This window comes from Electrona antarctica, assembly GCF_951216825.1.
Source record: "Electrona antarctica genome assembly, chromosome: 12".
Classification (NCBI taxonomy): domain Eukaryota; kingdom Metazoa; phylum Chordata; class Actinopteri; order Myctophiformes; family Myctophidae; genus Electrona; species Electrona antarctica.
In genome coordinates this window covers 22,162,786-22,185,184 of record NC_136793.1, presented here as the reverse complement: position 1 = coordinate 22,185,184, position 22,399 = coordinate 22,162,786, and the positions used below count along the sequence as shown (strand labels likewise).

General features: G+C 42.4%; 1 protein-coding gene across 1 annotated transcript; it reads left to right on the top strand.

Moving 5' to 3' along the window:
• Positions 1-37: 37 nt before the first annotated feature.
• On the top strand, positions 38-21,838 carry nsd3 (nuclear receptor binding SET domain protein 3). The gene is made up of 25 exons (XM_079515748.1): positions 38-462; positions 2,106-2,953; positions 3,075-3,341; positions 3,581-3,743; positions 4,145-4,299; positions 5,820-6,470; positions 6,590-6,761; positions 6,889-6,989; positions 7,193-7,238; positions 7,626-7,756; positions 8,214-8,339; positions 8,445-8,571; positions 8,714-8,914; positions 9,083-9,262; positions 10,595-10,741; positions 12,346-12,502; positions 13,926-14,128; positions 14,240-14,352; positions 14,778-14,924; positions 15,229-15,351; positions 15,462-15,578; positions 15,781-15,922; positions 16,063-16,169; positions 16,296-16,500; positions 17,059-21,838. Exons 2-25 carry the CDS (start codon positions 2,150-2,152, stop codon positions 17,322-17,324), a joined length of 4,851 nt encoding a protein of 1,616 aa, XP_079371874.1. The 5' UTR covers positions 38-462; positions 2,106-2,149; the 3' UTR covers positions 17,325-21,838.
• The last annotated feature ends 561 nt before the right edge of the window (positions 21,839-22,399 follow it).

Here is a 22,399-nt window from a genome sequence, read left to right as displayed (position 1 = left end):
CCCCCTCCACCTACAGTCCAATCGGGTGCTTGTGATTTGGCGCTGAGCGGAGTACAAGGCCCCGTAGCAGGGGAGCAGCAGCTAGGGTGCTTTTGTTAGCTGGAGGAAGAGGAAGCTAGATTCTGTTTAAATAGACTAGTACAGAATCAGAGGCAGATATAGATATATCCTATAGATAGATAGGGGCGAGAGTTTGCACATTCCTCTCCTGGATCAAGATTCTACCAAAATGCTCCTCTAGCTTTAGCTCCTGCAGATTGAGGAAGAGGCAGGCAATGGGATTGGGTAGCGATCAGTTACGTTAACCCCCCCACCCCCATCTATTCCGAATAGCGTTAAAACGAAGAGGCCTGCGGTCAATAATCTGCGATCTTTATTTTATTTTTATTTTTTTTACACTTTTTACAGATTGCACGCGGAAACGTATCCTGGTGTATGTGTTTAGAATGGGACACACTGAAGGTATTGACATTTTATTTCACAGCATCTTTACTGTGCTCCGTTTTGCTTTCTCTCTAGAGATAAGCGTGTTTACCGTTGTATTGCTTCATGTACACGAGTGAATGGCCGCGTAGTCGTTGCTTGTTTTTTTAACATTTTGATTTCCTTCAAAAGCATTGATGGAGGTATAATCACGCTAGACAAATTTGATTTAAAGGGATAAAGGCAGCCATATTGTCAATGTAGCATAGCTAATGTTAGCTGCCTTTTCATCTTGTTTCCTGCCTTATATACATCGCAAATCTGCAACATGTCGCCATGTGCCAGTATCACGAACATAACATCTTCATACATGTTTTAAAGAAGAATATATATTTTTATATATATATATTGTATAAAAACTGGTAGCTGTTGGCTAGCTACCAGTTCCAGTGAAATATTTTTGTCTGCGCAGTCATTTTCCAAACGTAACAACACATGTACAATGTGTGTCAAATGCTTGTAACAGTGAAGCTATGACTATATCCAAAACGCACGAAGATGGTGCATAGGTTAACACCATGGATGTTTACATCGTCGTGTGGAAGGAAGGCAGCCTGCTGCCCCTGGGTCTGTTCAGTAGCATTGTGATCAAAGGACTATGGTATTGACATGGTATTTAACGTTTAACGCGGATTTGAATGGGTCTCACGGAAGAATTCTGACACAGCTCAAAGAATTCCAAAGACCAAAGCATCTACTCAGCTGTTTTGTTGATATATATCGATAGCATATTTGTGGAAAAATAAGATAATTGACTCAATATTGTATGATGCTATATTATCCTCCCATCAGCAAATTTGAGTCCTGAGAACTGATTGAATTATTATTTTAACAGTGTGCAAATAGTACACTGGTATGAATATACAATTATGTTAAAGGATAACACAAAAAGCCCAAGGGGTTGTTTCCAGTGTATTAAATTAATCAAGTAATATCAAGTTTATATTATATGATATTAGTAATATGATATGAGATATCATTAGGTCTTTAGAAAAATACCAATTTTGAGTAGATATCTAATTGACACAGCTCTTTGAGGCACAAATTACTGATTGGCACATTGTCAGTGTTCTTACATGTTCAATACCAAGTAATAACATGAGGCCACAGTTGTTTCCTATGGACTGAGGAGAATAGCACATGCTAGGCAAGGCATTTCAACAACAAGGTAATGCAATGTGCTCTACACAGAACGCCATCAAACAATTAAGGAAACACAATTATAAAATTACAAGGATGCATAAAACAAATATAACATAACAAATACAGTTACAGTGCAGAATTGCAGATTAAGAAAAAAGACAAATAACGCAATCAAAGGCAGTGGCAAACAGAAAAGTATTTTTAAAGTTGTGTTTTAAAAGAAATAAGAGTAGAACAGACATGCGGTTTCCTGGGAGTTTGTTCCGGATAAGTGGTGCATAAAAACCTAATGCTCAGCTTTCAATGAGTTGTCTTACCTTTAATATTTTTTGATATTAGATATTTTAACAAATTAAGATATTTGCTTGCCTTGATTTATAGAAATATATACAGTAGAATAGATTATACAGAGTTGACATCTTTGATGTTGGAGTATGGTGCTTTTGTTTTCAGTCAGTTGTTTATCACTCATCCTGCAGGTCCAGCCAGAGAAAAACACAGTTAAGGATGCAGGAGCACAACAATGGATTTCTCCTTCTCTTTCATGCAAGGGATCATGGGAAATACAATTCAGCAACCCCCTCAGCTCATTGACTCAGCCAACATCCGACAGGAGGGCACCTACGACACCGGTAGTGATCCGGGTGAGGATGGAGGGCCCTCCTACGATGCTGCTCTGGAAGAGTTCTCGTACCCGCCCTCTGCCTCGGAGGACATGCCCCATGTCTCCAATGGTTACCCTCCGGGCCTGGGCCTCTATGAGCCTCAGACCAAGTTCTCCATGTACTCTCAGTACCCCAACGGCTCCGCCAATGGCTACGGCACCATACGGAGTTACGGAGACCACGGCCTCATGCCAGGAGAGAGCACAGTGCTGAGAGGCCCAGGGCTCCAGGACAGGCCCCTGTCGCCTGTGTCCCCTCCCCTCCCCTCGCACCACCCACACCTCCACCATCACCCTCTTCACCACCATGCGCACCACTACCACTCAAACCCACCTCATCTACAGCCTCATCCGCATGCGCACCCACACATTCACCCTCAAAGCCCTCCGCCAATGTCCTCCCTTGCCCAAACGCCACACATTATGACCCATACACTTCCACCACCTCCCCCGTTACTCCTGCCCTCCTCCAGCCCTCCCCCTTCATTATTGGACAGTACCCCCTCTTCTCAGCCAGCTCATGCCCCATCCGCTGTGCCCAGCAGTGTGCTGAAGAAAACCAGCTCTCCGGAAATTAAGCTCAAGATCATAAAGACCTACCAGAATGGCAAAGAGCTTTTTGAATCTGCTCTATGTGGCGATTTGCTACAGGAGATGCAGGTAGTGTGAGCATGTCCAAGTTACAATAATAGATGATTAAATGAGTGAAATCATCATTGAGAAGTACAGATGGTTGATGTAACTTAATCTCACATCACAATTTTCTTTTTAAAATCCTCAACAGGAGTCTCAAACGACAGAGGCCACGCAGGTACAGCGCAGACATGAGAGGAAGAAGGAGAAGAGGAAAAAGAGTGTGCGATTGCAAGGGCAGGCCCAAAAACAGGGTCTGGATCCGGGACCGTCACAGGGAAGTCCCAGTCCCACGGACCAGGCAGAGGACACCTGCATCCAGCCTCAAGGCAGAGAACTACCTGTGGCTAAGGCGGAGACGGCTCAGAAAGAGACTCCTCCGAAAACTGTTATCAAAGCTGAGCCAAAGACACCAAAGGCAAGAGAAGCTTTGACTCCCTTCCACGTGCTTGTCAACTACCAGATAAAAAACTCACACTTGTGTACTGTGAAGTGAGCGGTACCTTTATCATGATGATGATAAAGGGGGTTACAAACAAGGGGGATACAAAAGTAAAAAAATATGCAGTTATTTATCATTGGTCGGGGACACCTTTACTATCTAGTTAGTTTGTTTTACAGGATCATAGTCATGACGTTCTTAACTCTCCCCTTTAGGTCTCAAAGGTTCATCACCCTTCAGTGATCCAGGAGACAGGCTTCTGTAAGGAGTTTGTGATCGGAGATCTGGTGTGGTCCAAGGTGGGCACATTCCCCTGGTGGCCCTGCATGATTTCCTCAGACCCCCAGATGAAAGTCCACACACGTATCAACACCAGAGGTAACGGTCTGCATGCATACGATGCATACAAAACCATGTGGAGAGATACCATACATGATACCATACATGATACCATACATGCTACATGACATTGTGATCTTTATCGATAAGGATATCGTCAGGATAAAAGTAATAGACTAGGTAGTGACATCTCTATGTGAATAGAGGTGGAACAAAAGCTCAATATAAAGATGGACATATTCACATAATGACACATGACATGATTTTGCATGATATACATCTTTTAGCCTTGTTTCAGATAAACTAAATTGACTGAAATGTTGTATGTCCGCACATGCCAGAAAATCGGAGTGTAAATACAGGTCAGAGATAAATGAACACTTTGGAATTTACTGTGCATGTAAAGTGTGTTTACCTGATTTTCTCTCTGGTCTTTTTAGGTCATCGGGAGTATCATGTCCAGTTCTTTGGCAGTGTGGCTGAGCGAGCATGGATCCACGAGAAGAGGATCGTCCTGTACCAGGGAGAACACCAGTTCGAGGAGTTGCAAACTGAGACAATACGCAAGACTTCAAACCTTGCTGAAAAACACAAGGTGTATATACCATCACTTAATAGCAGATTAGGAATATCATATTTAGGGCAGGCATGAAGAACTCTATTGCAAATTGTTACATCTCACACCTTTAAGAATACCCATGCTATAGGATTTATTAACATAAAAACATGTTGCTGCTCAACAGTCGAAATGTTACAGAACGGAAAGCGTTTCCTATGTCAAGGTTGCTGCATACTACACAGGAACAACCAATGTCAGTTTGGTTCGACTGACATGAGCGAAAAATAATTAAATTGCGGATACGGGTGGCCGGCCTCTCCCTTAGAGATATAGTGAGACTGAGAAGTTCAGTCATACATGAGAGACTCGGAGTAGAACTTGACTTGGAAAATAAGGTGGTTCTGGCATCTAGTACGGATGTCTCCCATGGCAGACCAAGGACCAGATGGGAGGATTATATCTCCACACTGGCCTGGGAACGCCTCAGGATCCCCCAAGAGTTGCTAATATTGGTCTGGAAAGGGAAGACTGGAAATATCTGGAACTGTTACCCCCGTGACCCGATTCAGGATAAGCAGTTGAAGATGGATGGATGGAAAGTTATTTGTAAAATTAGCTGCAGAGTTCTATCACAAATGAAATAAAGAGCAGAGCTATTTAGCAGAACTAAATAACAGTAAATAATGCACTGAACAGACCAAACACATAGCAGCATGTCTAACAAGTTAACAACAGTCAAGTGACCAAACTAAAAGTGGACTAGAGAACCACAACACAAAATGTCACAATGCAGTCAACCAATACATACAAATATTGTTTACTAAGTAGCAACCCACTGGTGACCCAGCAACAGTGAAGTGCAGGTCCCACCACACAAACTAGTCACGCACCACGTTCCTGCACATCCAAGTTTGTTCCTGCACATCCAAGTTTGTTTGAGCTACAGTACACAAAACAAAGTGACAAAACAAAGTATAAAATGGTACAAAAATAACCAAGTTGCTCTGGATGTAAGCTGTAGAGAAAGAGAGACACCAGAGATATAACCATCTGTAACACACTGAAGCATTCAGCCAAAAAAGAAGAAAAAGTGTCAAGCCCTTAAAATCTGCCCGATGACTTCCTAATTAGGGTCCTTCAAGGCAAAAGCACTAACAAACGGCAACAACTAGAGCTCTGCGCAGGACTATTTTCTCCTGCATGCATGCCTACCCGTGGCCGCAATGATTTATTTTGACCGCCTGTTCCCAACCGCAGGTATTTAAATAACGAAAATAATTTAATTTATTTGTATAGCACAAATTTCCAAACATAGTTACAAAGTGCTTTACAGGACAAGGTAAAAGAGCAACATGATAAACATTAGACATAAACAACAAAATGTGAATTTAAAGTGATAAAATAGCACAATAACCACAAAAAAAGTACAGTACAGATATAATCAATAAACCACAAAATCCCGCTCCTGATGCAGGGCTCAAGCAACAACCACACGTGATCTAATACAAGACATTCACCAACACTATTGTGTGTCTATTGCGTGCTTTCTACCCCAGCTGCAGAAACCCATCCCTCAGAAAGAGCGTGCCCAGTGGGAGGTGGGCGTGGGCCATGCCGAGGATGCTTTCCTGATGACACGGCAGGAACGCATTGACAACTACACCTTCATCTATGTCGACCCAGACCCCAATGAGCCCCCAGCCAGCAAGAAGACTGGCAGTCGGACTGACAGACGTGTTCCAGCGGCCCGGCAGCAGCGCTCCAGCAGCAGCAGCTCAGCTGGCAAGAAGGAAAATGCCAGGGTTGTGTCACCAAACAGAGAACAGCAGCCACGTAGACAGCTGCCCAGAAGGCAGTGCAGCATCACCAATGCCAACGACCCGGCTCATCCCCAGGGCCCGGATGGCGAGAAGAACCAAAGGGGAGACACCGGCCGTGCTAGCTCCCCAAGCCAGGAAGCCGACTCAGAGTCGGGGGGGCGGCAGGAGTCTCCGCCCCCGGTCAGGGCCTGGAAAACGGCGGCAGCCAGAAAGCTGCTACCTCTCTCCATCACCATGAAAAAGCTGAACGTGGAGATCACCAAGTGTGACTGGCCTCTCCTGCAGAAGAGAGCTGCCCCCTCGCCGAAAAGGGAAAAAGAGGAGGAGAGGACAGAGAGGGTGGAGGGAGAGACCAAGCAGCCCGACCTAGGGTACTGCTCACCTGAGGTAGGTGTGAGCCAAGCCAGGCTCTGGTTGATGTTTCAAGATGGTGTTGGACACCATGTACACATTGATACGCAACAGCATTGATATAAGTGTGGTCTTTACTCTTTGTTTTTACACAGCAGGAATGTGTAGTTAAACCTGAGCCCAGCCCAGAGGAAGAGGAAGATGGAGACGAAGCTGAGGCTGAGGAGGAAGGGGAGGAGAGGAGAGGTTCCCCAGCCAGTCGCCGAAGCGAGGAGGGAGGCACACAGCCTACCTCCTCTCCTGGCTCTCACCACAGCAGTTCGCCAAGTACGGAACATGCAGGCATTTGGCATGGTGGACTGTTGAACGTTAGACTTGTCGATGGAGCAAATTATCAGCTTAATGAGACCACGGCCTTTCTCTTCTCACACACATGCATGCTCTTTGTTTTCAGGTTCTCAGGAGAGGAAACAGCAGCGGCGGTCGGTCAGGAGCAGGTCTGAGTCAGAGAGAGGCAACGACCCCGTCCCTAAGAAGAAAACCAAAAAGGAGCAGGTACTGCTAACACCTTGAAGGTCATCAGGCTAATCTGATACAATATTGGAAATAAATTACATTTTGTTGGGGCAAATGCAGCACTTTCCAAATGTATGCTTTATTACAAGTTGCCCCTGTGTAGTTTACTGAAAATCAGTGTCACTTTTGTGACACTGAAATCACCCTAAAAAACTCTCTAACCTGGTGCAATCTCATCACAGGCTGAGATGGCTCCTGAGACAATGCTGAGGACAGGCTCGCAGAAAGGTGATTGTTCAAAGATCATTGTTCTTCTAACTACTATGTATTTACATACTTCATTGACCGGGATCTACAAGCTCACAACATGTCACATTGCAACATGTTGTGAGCTTGTAGATGGTGAATGTTTGCCTATTTTAACTGAATGTTTATGACATGCTCAGAATAGGGACAATAGGGTTCATATGGTTAGTTTATCTTGCACATCTCTCAGGTAGCACCTCTGTACACAGTAAAACCTGGGGTGCTAATTTATTGATATTAATGTATTTATATTAGTAATATAATAATTTATAATGACAAATTCTAAGTATACTAAATATTATACTGTGTATTGTTATCTCGGAAATGTGCATCATTGTATTCTTTTGTCATCCTTTGAATAATGATTAGGGGCCAGTGAGATCTCGGATGCGTGCAAGCCACTGAAGAAGCGGAGTAGGGCATCAACAGATGTGGAGATGGCTTCATCTCAGTATAGAGATACCTCCGACTCTGACTCCAGGGGCCTAAACGATTCCCAGGTGGGTTTGGCAAAATAAAACACAGCACAGCATATGCAGACGCATGAACTTTCTTTATGTCTCACACAAGGCAAATGCCAACAATCAAACAAGCGTGTCTTCTATGGAAGCATATTAGACATATAGCTTTTAGATGGGCTATTTTCGGTGCCTATATTTTAAGATTAGGGCATTTGAAGTGGTCAAACTAGAAATAGTTAAAGCCTCAATCTGTGATTTCTTCGCCTGGATGACAGTATGTAGAACAGGAAGAACAATATTACTAAAACATAATTGTAAATGTGTTAATTGTTAATTGTTAATTGTAGTATGGGGGGCTCCATTAACACTGTTTCACAAATCGCACATTTTATTGTGAGATTTTATGTAACACTGTTTCACAAATCACTAATTTCGTTGTGAGATTGTATTTTGCTTTAATCCATTCTCTCTCTCTCTCTCTCTCTCTCGTGTCCAGGGTTTATTTGGGAAGAGTCTGGATAGCCCTGCAGCAGCAGACGCTGATGCCTCAGACACTCAGTCAGTGGACTCCAGTCTGTCTCGTCAGGGCAGCAGCACTGGCAAGAGAGACACCGTATGCCAGGTGACCGCTGCACAATGTCACGTTGTTAACCTCCCATTAATGATTATACACATACTGTATACGCATGTCTCTATGAGATTTTGATTGTTGTGTGTGCTTGTGTAGATCTGTGAGGTGTATGGTGACGGTTTGGTCGTGTGTGAAGGCGACTGCAGCAGGCAGTTTCACCTTGAGTGTCTGGGCATGGCGTCTCTTCCCGATGGCAAGTTCACTTGTCTGGAGTGTAAGAACGGTGAGACATGATGATGGGACCCTCGAAATATCCGCACCCCCCCAACAACACATATTCACAATGCAACAATTGATCTGGCAGTTTTAGATGTAGAATTGTACTGTGTGGCTCTATTTAGCTCTCTATTTCTCTCTCCCCATAGGTAATCATTCTTGTTTTAGCTGTAAAGCTTCAGGAAAGGAGGTGACTCGCTGCTCTGTGGTAGGATGTGGCTGTTTCTACCATGAGGACTGTGTGCGTAAACTCCCGGGCACCACTAGCAGTCCGGGTGGGGGGTTTTGCTGCCCGCAGCACAGCTGCTCTACCTGTTGCTTGGAGAAAGACCTGCAGCGTGCCAGTAAAGGTGAGCATGAGTGCTTCCCTGGCTCAGGGAAATAAGCAACCATATGCAACAGAGGTGTTACGATATGGAGTGTTATGCGACATCTAGTGACTAAATGTACTAAATCTACACCACTTTTAAAATTGTCTTGTCGTTATTTTAATTTGGTTCTTTCACCTCTGTCCCCAGGGCGCATGATGCGTTGCATCCGCTGCCCTGTGGCCTATCACACAGGTGACAGCTGTGTGGCAGCGGGCAGCATGGCACTCACACCTCACATCATCATCTGCAGCAACCACAGCAGCACCAAGCGGAATGGCCTCCAGTCCTCACCCATCAACGTGGGATGGTGCTTCCTCTGTGCCAGAGGTGAGCTTGCATCGTCCCACACTGAACTAACGCTCTCCCAACAGGGCCAATTCAGGACCGTAACGTAGTCCTGTTGTGTTTTTCATTTCTCTTTTTTTAATGATTCAGTAACCTTATGATGGATGAAAAACCGAGACTTGAGTGGTTCAGATGTTGTTTATTATACTCCTATAGCTTTCATGTTTAGCGTTGTTGGCCTTGAGTAGAGCCAGACCTGATTTTATCCACTTTCAACCTGGTGTCCCTATTTTGAAATGTTTCAAAAATGATTTAAAGAGGCCTTAAGTGGACAATTTACTTTTTTGAAGTTCAGTTTATGTGTTTAATTGCTTCTTCAACGATTATCGGTCAAAACCTTGGTAATCTGTGGTCTAGGACTCTCCAAATTTGGTATCAGCATCGGACCCAAAAATCTGGTCAGGCTCTATTCCCAAGTACCAGCAGTGCTCTGAAATATGATATTGAAATATGATATTTGTTCTTTGTCATGTTACTAATGTTAATGAAGGATGAACAGGTCTGTTACACTGCACTTCATATTTACAAATGTACTGTCTGGTGATGATGACCAGTAGAAGATGCAGTACTTAAGGAGAATTCCATTTTCTTACCGTAAGTTATTATAGACGTTATTATATCCAATAATGACTGGTAGAGGTGAAAAATTACATAACATATGCGTGCTGGGTCATAGGCTTGTTCGCCTTTTTACAGAAGCCCCTTAGGGACAAAACACTGTGCATCGTATCTGGTCAGTATGAAAGACAGATGTGTGGGGGAAAAAATACATTTCAAGCGATCAAAAAAGCGATTTAGCGTATGACCTAGGGCGCTCTGTTTGGAGTTATGTCATTTTTCACCTCTACCAATCGTTATTGGATATAATAACATTGGATTAAGGTAAGAAAATGGTAAATCCGGAATAATCCTTTAACAAATTTTGACTAGTAAGTGCCAAGTCATCACAACATAGATTATTGCTTTGGAATGTTGGACCATTTATCAGTAAGTTGAGTGCACTGTATCAGCCCAGGACAAGCCTTCTTTCATTTCTACTTGTGTTTTTTCTCTGTGTTCTAACAATGTGTGTGTGTGTGTGTGTGTGTGTGTGTGTGTGTGTGTGTGTGTGTGTGTGTGTGTGTGTGTGTGTGTGTGTGTGTGTGTGTGTGTGTGTGTGTGCGCGCGCGCGCACATGGGTGTGTGTCTGTGTGAGTGCATGCGTGCGAGCGAGCGTGTGTGTATGTGTGTGTTCTCTTTCTCTCTCTTGTGAAACCACGGTTATGTTAGTTTGATTGCGGCTCACTCCCGTCTCTTCCTGTGTGTCTTGTGTAGGGCTGTTAGTGCAGGACCTTACTGACACCATATTAAGTTCATATGCCTTTAAGTCCCACTACCTTCTGACTGAGTCAAATCGTGCTGAGTTGAAATTACCTATGATTCCCTCTTCTTCGTCAGCTACCAAAAAGAATGTGGGGAAAGGTAACTGAACCATTTCTTCATCTTCTCTGCCTCGTTGGCGTGTGTCTGTGCTTGTGCCTGCTCCCAGTTTTTTTTCTCTCTCATTTGACTTCCCTCCTTATCGCATCTTTCATTCAGAAGCCTTGAAGTGCTAAGTGAATTAACTGGTTGTTTTGCTGCAGTTAATTGTAGAGCGGCGCACAAATAACCCTATGCAGATGATGTGATTAGACGGGCCTACACTTTACATCAAGCTGCTCCTCACATGGTTGTGAATCAGCCATACTTAGACCTTGTACTAAGTATGTACTATACTCAGAATTGTATTAACATCTAAGTAGAAACTCTTCTGGGCTAGTTGCACAGTCATCACATTGACTGTATTTTCCATTGGGAGCGTTTGATTGGAGAGGTAGGCTGCGATAACTACACTGCACCCATGTGTGTGTAGTTATCAAAACTGAAATAACTCTATCATCTGTTGTACTGTATGTGGGGCTTATTGCTGCCAGAGGCATGCCGCATCTTTGCTTCAGCACTTTGGGCTTTGATTTCGCTCATTCTGGGCTTTGACAGGCCATGCTCAAGCTCTCCTCTGTTTTGCTGACTGTGACATTTTTCTCCTCCATTCCTTCAATTGTGGACCTGCCTTGGATGGAATTCACTTTTTCTTATATTCTCTTTTTAGGCCGTTTTTGCTTATATTTGTGGATAAGAGAGATACAAGAAATTGAGGACAGAGGGTGAATGAAACCATGGACATTGTGATAATATGTTTGGCATACCATCTGGTCATATACACCGGTGCGTCCTGAATCCAGGCGCTCGTAAATACCAACAATGTCGGGTTCCTACCTTTTTTTGAGTTGTGAACATTTCATGGTACTGTATTCTCGCTCGTCAGTTCTTAAAATAAGAATCAAAAGTATAATTGACAAGTGAAGTTTTTGTTTGAAACATGATTTCATTCCATGCAAGCTGGTCTTTGCAGGATGTGGAGCTAGAACAGTTTGCTATGATGGCAGGACTGCATGTCAGCCTTTTTGCCATGGGCCGTTTCTGCTGCATGTTTTGATTGTAAATAGGCCCTGGTTCTGTACCCTGAATCTGATTATTGGACGTGCCAACTAAGACCGTGGTTGAAATTACAACCGATATGAATACTTGATCAATCAAGCGTTCCCAATCTTCCATATAAGTACTACATGCAAAAAGTGACAAAATAATGTTTTATTTCCTTAACGGGTAGAAATCAAACGTGACGTTGATAAATAGGTGTGGTCAAGCTGCATCTATATTATACAAGTTGCTGTATTTGCTGTAAATCTCTTGGCCATTGGAGTTTATTTTAAATGAAATATGAATATTCTAATTATTCTCAATGTTTACTATGGCTCCGATTCGAGGTTCTAATGCTAATTTGGAAAACACCCAACTTGACAAGTTGATTATTGCCTGTAGAAGTTGCTTTGAAGTTCCTAGAAGTACAATATTATGCATAACCGTGGTGCGTCTGCAAATAAGATTCAGAGTATGGCCAGGTTTTAAGGTGCATCATCTAACTACATACTGCTTCTTTTTCTGCACACTCATTTCTTATGTCACAAACATCCACACCTATGCAGGAGGCAAGTTGCTGTGCTGTGACTCATGCCCTGCCTCATATCACCCGGAGTGTCTGGAGATGGAAATGCCAGAGGGGGCATGGTCCTGTGGTGACTGCAGGGCAGGAAGGAAGCCTCACTACAAACAAATAGTCTGGGTCAAACTGGGAAACTACAGGTGAGCAGGATTCCAGAATGCAACATTTACACATCTTTTCATCTCCTGTTTTCTGCTTTGTTCTTCCCACACTCATGCTCACTGCCTACCCTTTCCTGTCTACGCCCCTTTCCTTAATGACTTAATGACTAACTACCTAAAGAAAAGTGAGCGACACCCACAGCCACAATACTAGAGGGCATGGACATAGAAAGGTGGACACCTCATTTGCTGCTGCAATTCATTGGAACGACATGTATAAAACTGAGGGCGGAAGTGCCCCATTATATGGCGCATCCCCGGCGTCGAGTCACGTGACTCACGTCGCTTCCTAGTTCCTTTCATTACTTTCCAAGACCAACGCGGAAGCCTGCCCTCAATTTTTCACATTCGCCCCAGAGCCGAAGAAGGCGTCTACCTTTCTATGTCTATGCTAGAGGCAGCGTGAACAACGATATGGTACCACCCACTTTTAAAACAAATATGGGTAGATTCTCCTTCTAATCTAGAGCACTGCCACCCAAGTGTGGAAGGCCCTGACCCTGAAAATCCACTTTTCAGCAGGTCAAAGGGAGAGGAAATGATCGCTCCTCTCTTAGTCAAGTGACTACCCCTACCTCTTTATAACCCCCTTCCTTTTTTCCCAACCTACAGTATACACACGTCCTTTTTGAGGGGCGCTAGCCCCGGCCCCCTCCTATATTAAGCTATTAGTGTAGATTTTCGTCTTACACAAACATTAAAATTCCAATTGACAATGAATGGAGAATGTACATCATATGTGGACAAGCAAATCGACATGTTACGTCATGATGATGTACGATGATAAGAGCGCCCCTCACTTCACACAGGTGTGATTTTTATTATTTTTGAGCGACACTCTCTAGTGCAGCCGCTCCAACAGCTTTGTGTGTGTATGTATGTCTGTCTGTCTGTCTGTCTGTCTGTCCGTCCGTTTGAGCACGGAATGTCCGTTTGAGTGTCCGTTTGAGCACAAAATGTCCATGATATCATGTTGTTGACATCATCAGATGTCATCATTTGGATAAAAGGCACCGCTCACTTCACACGAGTGTGGAGTTTTTGTGATGATTTGAATTTTGTTGTTATTTTTCATGTCATGATTATGAATTGAATACCCTAAACCTGAATGTAAATCATCTTCATCTTGCCCCTTATCCCTAAACTTATTTGCCATTTTTTACTATTTTAAAACATTTAAAAATAGTTCAACTAGCCAATCTACATCGACACGTTGTTAGCTTGTAGATCGGCTATTTTAACTATTTTAAGGGGTGGCGCAAGATTTACAGAAATGTAAACAGTTAAAACACTTAGCCCTATGGCTAAGTGTTTGACTGTACTCTGTACTGCTTACATTTCTGATTAATAAAGTATTCAATCAATCAATCAATGAAATGTCTGGGTGCCTTTTTTCTCACAGGTGGTGGCCAGCAGAGATCTGCAACCCTCGCCTGGTGCCGTCCAACATCCAGAGTCTCCGCCATGACATTGGCGACTTCCCCGTCTTCTTCTTTGGTTCACATGACTACTATTGGATCAACCAAGGCCGCGTCTTCCCCTATGTGGAGAACGACAAGAACTTTGCCACTGGCCAGATGAACATCAACAAAACCTTCAAGAAAGGTATTTATTTTGCATCGGTCAAAAGAGAGTTATTTCCTATCTATTTCTGATTTAGTGGTGGAACATAGCTGATGAATGTGTGTTTGAGAGAGGTGTGCTACTGTGTTCCAGCTCTAGAGGAGGCAGCCCGGAGGTTCCAGGAGCTCAAGGCTCAGAGGGAGAGCAGAGAGGCTCTGGAGCAGGAACGTAATTCACGCAAACCACCGCCGTACAAATTCATCAAGGTAATACCACCTTAATCTCATACATGGTAGAATGCCTCCACTCTCCAACCTTTTCGTGCTAAGTAACAAACTTTGTCTCAACACTTATAACAACACACAGTATGTACCTTATGAATAATCCATCCTTCAAGTTCATCAAGATAATATTGCCTTAAAGATGTGGTGAAATGAAAAATACCTTGGGCTGGGCTGCGTGAGCGGCAGGCTACATACACAAACACTGGCCTCTTCTTCTGATTTCCGTCTGTTTCACACTGAAACCTCAAAATAAAATGACCAAAACTAAATTTCACAACGTCTTTAAGATGGTACTCAGTACAAACAAGCCAGCAAACTCATCATGACATTGGAACATTCTATGGTCGTACTGCAAACCAATGATTCAGGGATTTTCTATGGATGTGGATGTTGTGCCTTTTTTACAGTCCAATAAACCAGTGGGGAAAGTGCAGGTGCATGTAGCTGACCTTGCAGAGATCCCTCGATGCAACTGCAAATCAACAGACGAGCATCCTTGCAACCTTGAGTCCGAGTGTCTCAATCGTATGCTGCAGTACGAGTGCCATCCACAGGTCTGTGTTGCTCATTTTCCAACTAAAGCTAGCTCTCCTCCACCATGCCGACATTGGCACAGTGGAGTCTGTTTCAGACCAATCGCAGACTGTTGTAGATGGTGCTGTGCCATATTATTACAGTATATGGCCAAAGCTGTGAATAAGCAATGTATTGATGCAGGTATGATATGCTACCTGTGCCTCCCAGTCTTCCTCTCTGCTGTCTTGTCTGTTTCAATGACGATTGATAATGAAAACACTGAGCAGGTGAAGAAGTACAGCAACACTTGACTGCTTGATGATACTTATGCTGTCCTTACAGGTATGTCCAGCAGGAGATAGCTGTGAGAACCAGTGTTTCTCCAAGCGTCTCTATGCAGAGACTGAGGTGATAAAGACAGAGGGCCGTGGCTGGGGCCTCCGGACCAACCAGGCCCTCAGGAAGGTGAGTGTCAGGGTCAGTCAGAACTCACCGCTCCAGTATGCCTTGATGCCTTCTGTCAGGGAGTTGTTTTTGTTTTTTTTGGGTTTTTTTCAAATGTGCTTTTCTTGCAGGGCGACTTTGTGACCGAGTATGTGGGAGAGGTAATAGACACAGAGGAGACTCAGCAGCGGATCAAACGTGCTCATGAGAACCACGTGACCAACTTCTACATGCTTACTCTCACTAAGGTAACATGACATATGGAAAACCACAATGCATAATGAAGAGATGTCCTAATTAAAGTAGGGGCTCTCAGCCTTGTTTCTGGAGATCTGGTTTAATTTTTTTCCTTTAACTGGGCGCTAATTGATATGTTGGACAACACCAGAGTTTGATGATTGGCTAAATGCATTTAACTCTCTTGTAACATCAAAATACCTTTCCTCTCAGGATCGTGTAATAGATGCAGGACCCAAAGGAAACTCTTCTCGGTTTATAAATCATAGCTGCAGCCCCAACTGTGAGACCCAGAAATGGACAGTCAACGGAGACGTTCGCATAGGATTCTTCACCCTCTGCGACATCGAGGCCGGTCGGTTTGACATGCACACGCAACTCACTCAGCAATATTATTTCACAAGCTCGTTTTATCCCTCTTATCTTATGCATGTACACATTCAATGGCAGATAAGTCTTTATTTTTATGCGAAAGTCATCTCTCATCTCCCACAGGCTCAGAGCTGACATTCAACTACAATCTGCACTGTGTGGGCAACAGGAGAGCGTCTTGCCACTGCGGGGCGGACAACTGCTCTGGGTTCTTGGGGGTGCAGCCGACGGTGGGGAAAGCTTCGTTCACTGTTGATTGAATTAACACCAGACTTTTGATTTTCAGTGTAAGCATGATCTTTGAAAGAAACATGTTTTTCTTTCTTCTTTTGACCTAATTTTATTCTTTTTCCCAGAGTGCCGTGGTGATGGAGAAGGAGGAGAAGGCCAGGAACGCTAAGCTGAGGCCTAAGAAGAGGAAGCTGCGTCCGGAAGGCAAACACACACACGAGTACTTCTGCTTCTGCTGTGGCGAGGGTGGGGAGCTGGTGATGTGTGATAAGAAGGAGTGTCCCAAAGCGTACCACCTGCTGTGTCTCAACCTCACCAAGCCTCCATACGGTATGGACAAAACACACAAGCTTTTGGCAGAATGTGTTCAGGCATCTGGTTATAAAATGTATGTTTGTATAAATGTCCTGTATTGCTCTTGAATTAAGACAAGGAACAGTCAACTGCAATAGTCTAGTCTCCGCTTACTGATACGACATCTAAATTCAACATTTAAAACTGTGAGCAAACAATTAAGAAATTAAAAAAATAGCTGCATTGTAAACCAATGCAAAGACTTCATAGCGACCCTTCATATTGGGATAGTGATATTATTTGTTTTTAAAGCAGAAAGGATGTTTCAATGTCAAACAAACGTCATTACTGCTGTTTTGAATCTGACGCAAGGACCTGAGGTAAATGGCAAAGCTCTTCATATGGAGGGCTTTGGTAATCTGCTTGCTGCATTACAACTATTATATAACTTGATAAGTTTATGTTTAAAAAGCCAGTGGACTAGCAAAACATAAAAAACATCCCCCTAATTGAATGAAGGGGATGCATTTCATCCACAAAAATTGCATCTATCCCTGTATCCAAATAATATACCCTTTGTCTCTTGGTTGGAAGGCCGTTGGGAATGCCCTTGGCATGACTGCAGTGTGTGCGGCGGCCCTGCCGTTTCTCTCTGTGACTTCTGCCCCCGCTCCTTCTGCCGGGACCATGAAACGGGAGTCCTCACGCCCTCCTCCCTGGAAGGTCGCCTCTGCTGCTCCAATCACAACCCCCTCAGTCCCCTGGGCTCCAATGGCAACTCCACCCGGCCGTCCAGCCCCAGCCTGAGCCCTGGCAGGGTCAAAGAGGAGCCTGACGGGGAGTCCTCCCAGCTAGCTTGAGAGTACCTCACCTCAACACACCCAACCCCCACCGACCCCCAACCCCGCCCCTGTCAAAGTGCTCTCCTGTAGGCGAGAGCCTGATTTCCTGAGCAGCTCGCTATGAGGAGAACTACAGTGCTTTTCTCGACAAATACTGATAGAATCCAGAGCTGCATAACTGAGACACACATGTGATCGCACATTTGTCTGGAGTGCCAGCAGGAGGCTAACGAGTCATCATGTTCCCGTTGCCTCTGTGTGTCACCACACACACCATGGTCGCAGCACTCTCTGCAGTCGAAAAGCCCAAACCAGCCACCTCCATTGTGGGTTGTTTTTCTTTGTTGTTGTTTTTATTTTACTCTTTCTACAGCTGTAGAAATGTTAAGTGTTACTATCTTGTGTGTCGCCGGCACTTTTGAAAGAACTCATCGAGGGAGGTAAAGGGGGAACGGCAGAATAACTCCCCCACCCCACCCCGACCTCTGCGCCATGCTGCTCATCTCTTTGTTTACTTGATGTGAGTTGCGGTTACTCCTGGGGCGGGCATCTTCGGCTCACACACAAGATGGCTCTACTGCACAGCGACATGGCAGAGCCAACACCCCCACCCCCAAAAAACCACACACACATGCACACACACACACACACACACACACACACACACACACACACACACACACACACACACACAGCGATCGACACTCCAGACGTGAACTGTCATTCTATTTATCTTGACAAACAGGAGCAGGGGAAAGGACAGATTTGTGCAATTTTTTTTCTTTCAGGATCACACTACATTCCAACCTTACTTAGACATGGTTTTAATATACTTATGAGTATAGATGATGAATATAATTATATACAGTATCTATGTTTGTTAATGTTTACAGACAGATTATCTCTCACTTCATCTCAGTGAGTGGTGTATTACATTTCTTTAGGTGTTAAACATTACACAAACCTTGTGAATATAGTCAGATTAAGGTGAATTATAATGGTATATAGTAATGGTATGACATTACAGACGTCCTTGTGATTTTGTTTTGTTTAGTTTTTTCATATCGCCGTTCTCACTTGCCACTGTGTACATACGTAATTGGCCCCATTATATTGTAAAGTAGCCTACTAAAGAATAGGAGGGATTGAGAGGTGAAGCGAATCAGCGATGATGACAACCTGCAGCCTTGTCACGTTGATTGCTCCAACGAGATTGAAATGCTGAACGCATTTTATTCTTTTTTATTTCATTTTTTCACAAGAGTACAAATACATTTTGTTGACTTCGAAGGGTCTGACAATTTCTGTTCCCTTTTTTCTCTGGCAGTTGTTAACTAGATAAGCACTTGAAGAGGCCCAGCTCATGATTACTGGTGCTGTCTGAAGTATTGTTATGAGCCTTAAGGGATCACCTCAGTATAGCGTGATTTATACTTTGTGGTGAACTGGACTCGCAAACAAAAAATAGATGATATACAAGCTCACAAACTGTTTCACAACGATAATGAGCTTGTAGATCTTCTATTTCCGGTACGCGGCACAGCACACAGTCAAGTAGAAATCAACCATACGACTCTGGCTGTAAGAACTACTGCAAAGATGCAGTTTCATTTCAGTAATGTTGTGTACTGTGAGCGCCAATGCTTCCTTTTCTTCCTTTTTATTTCTTTATTTTTTGCCAAATCTTTCTGAAAGACTTTCATGCGGCTTATCACTACCCAATTTAGGTAGGTCTTACATATACAGAAATGTATATACAAGAAACCTATGGCAAGTATAAATGTTTAAAAAAAATACCTCTTCTCTGTAGTAATGTTGAAATTTGAACTGTGTTGTAACTTGCTCTTGGTCAAAAATCCAACCATTGTGAGCGCTTGACATAGGTCTGGGACATAGTTATGTCCTAAATGCTGTTTGTTTTTCACTCAAATTGGAATGACTGCCAACCTAGCTATAGCCTCTTTATTTAGTTAACTCCTTCTGTGTCGTCCAAGGTACAAGCAAGAGAACACGCCGACACCGTCACAACCTTGTTCTGTTTTCATTCTTTCTCAGTGCAGTGACTGATCTCGAGGGCATCCTCATGGTTAGGTTTTATATAAAGTAGGACACATACCGTTATACAGCACTCCAGTATAATGTAAAAAATAATGTTACAAACTTATGTACAGTGTTTTTAAACCCTCATCTGTCAAAGCCAATGTTTTTGTATTTATTGCACCATATTTTATACCAGTCCATTTCAGTTTCAAACACCAGTAGAGGAAGGTCTCTCCATCTGCGGTGAAATGGACATAAAAAAGTATGGGGAGTTTAACATGTTTATGTGTATGTATAGTCATTGAATATTTTTATTTGATTGTTTTGCCCTTTTGTGTATGTGTAATGATTCCACATTTGGTAACAGCAGCTGGTCATCTATTAAGCCACCTTATCGTGACTTTCTGTATTGGTGTTAAAGCACTATAATGCAATATAGGGCTGTCCTCGAGTAAAGAACTTATTAGTCAAGTAGTATAGTTATAGAATTTGTTGTTTAATAAATTTGTTTATTTAATCAACAAAAATTGATGTCTACATGCAATGGTGCAGTAGGACCTCTTTAAATCTAGTATGTGCATACCAGCGATGTACATCTTCCACAAAATAACTTCAGCATGGGATAAAATAGCGTACCGTATTCGATTAATCAACAATTAACAAAGTATTGGTTGACTAAGACCAAATCCACTAAGTGAATGACAATTAGAATGTACCTAACTCAAAAGATAACATTTCCTCTGTGTGCAAATCTACTTGACAAAATAATGAATTCTGATGAGATGGCAGCCCTAATGCAATCCAATATTGCCATATATTGCCATTACTTTCAGGTTTTGTGCTATATATGTGCATGGACACATGACATAATTCAAGAAAATATTTGTAATCATGCTATTACATGCTATAACTATTTGTTTTCTCTGTCTATAAAGACTCCTTAGGTGATTGGTAGTCATACCAATTAAATACCAGGATTAAATTATGCCAATCTCTTCAAATCAATTAAGACTTTTCCTAATGCATACATGATTTATAGGACAAATAAGAAAACAACAATTGACTCTTTTGATTTATATTCTTTATAAGATTAGATTTTCTCTTAAATTTGCCAAATTTACATTCAAGATGAGCAGTATTTTGTTTCATACTTAACACAGCTCATTGTCACCTGGGTGCATTATTAAAGCACTTTTTTGGTATTTGAATGAACAGTGTGAGTTAAACTTGAATTTCCTTTTATTTGACATTCTTTATTTTGTATTTATTCTATTAATTTTGATACAACAGATTCATATGTTCACAATTATTAGACTTTAGCGATTGGTTGAGTGAGGTTAATATATCTGTGATTTAGAAATGAGATCATATGTCTTCAGTCTGACTAACTGGTCTCCAAGCCTTTTCCAAATGCACGCAAAGGTGAGCACTGTTTTTTTTTGTTTTCTTTTTCCAATAAGAGATTATTCAAAGAGGAGTCAGTGGTTATACTCTTTTTCTTATCAGGTGGAGAGTCTATACATTTGTCAGTTTAATTAAATACAAATGTGTTTAATTTCTGTACCTATCTGCTTAAATCTTTATTCTTTTTCTGTTTCTGTTGCAAAGAGATTCTGCATAAACTAACAGCCTGTATTTTTTGCATCGACCAGGTGAACACGTTGATGATAAACAACAGTATTATGCCTCATTTTTCTGTCACTGTGTGCAGCATGATTACATTTACTTAAAATGGGTTCTGCATTATACTGTTTATTGTTTTTCTTGTTTTTTTTTCTGTTTTTTTCCCCATTATTGCTCAGTAGCCATGCTTTTGAGAAGACTGCATGGTGGCTCTCATTTAAGGGATGCTAACAAGCAGAAATATTTTTCTAAATGTCCAGAATTTTGCAGATTTTTTTATGCCCAAAACTGACTGACCCCCTAACCAACCCAACCCCCAACCCATCCACCCCACAAATGTGTGAACACAACAGTATTTCTCAGTTCACTGTGATTACTTTATTTTTTCTCTGTGCAGTGTTGCTGTCATTTTTTTATTGTCATGCTGTCAGAACAGCATTGAAAATTAAACAACATTGGTTTCACAAGCACTCATCTCTTTTTATATGTAGTGAAATTGCTTACAGTTATTTGCAATCCAACTGGGGTCATATCTCTCTCTGTGTTGCTTCGATTAAAACGTGGATGAACACAAAATGCCATGTTGACAATGATTACTGTTCAACCTGTGTTATTGCATATTGTTGAAGACTTGTAAATAGTTTGCATTGAACTTGCATAGGATCATGTTACTGTGGCGTGCTATTGCCTGTACAATTCTGCTTCTAAATGTGTGTGACTGTTGGGACAACACTCTTTTTGTAGTACATGACTGTCTTTTTATTTGAGACTATTGATTCTGTCCTTTTTTCATTCTAAAGTTGAGTTGAAGGAGTTCAGACATGCCTGAAGTTTGACTTTAATAAAGCTGTACTCTGTCTCAGTGGAAATGTCCCGGTCTTGCTCAATTAATTTAAAACTATTATTTGGATTTGGGTAAATTGCAAAGGATGGGGTAGAATAGCTGGTGACCAGTAGATGGCGACTGTACAACATGACTGACGTGGCCATTTGATGCGCTGCAGAGTCGGATTGGGAAATATGATTAATTTGTAGCGTAGCCATCCGCTGTTGTTTCCATGCTTATTCATGTTAACGTTACTGTCTGCAGCGCTTGATTAATATAATGAACTACATGTTTGAGGGATAATTTTTTTTTATTATCCATAGACTAGACTTTTATTTGAGTAGGGGTCCAGGAAGCTTCCACACAGCGTGTGTGGTGCGTTTTTTTCAGTAGGCGTGTCACAATTTTTATTTTGTTATTTTTAAATATACAGTATTATTTCACAAATAAGGAGAATTAATGGGAAGTTGAATATGATAAGAGAAAAAAGCGGATTGTCGTCGTCATAATGCTGAAGCGGTAGATATTTGGGCAGGACAGCAGGAACCGGGAAAATAAGGAATGTATATTGATATAATAAACAGACATCTATCTATGGATATAA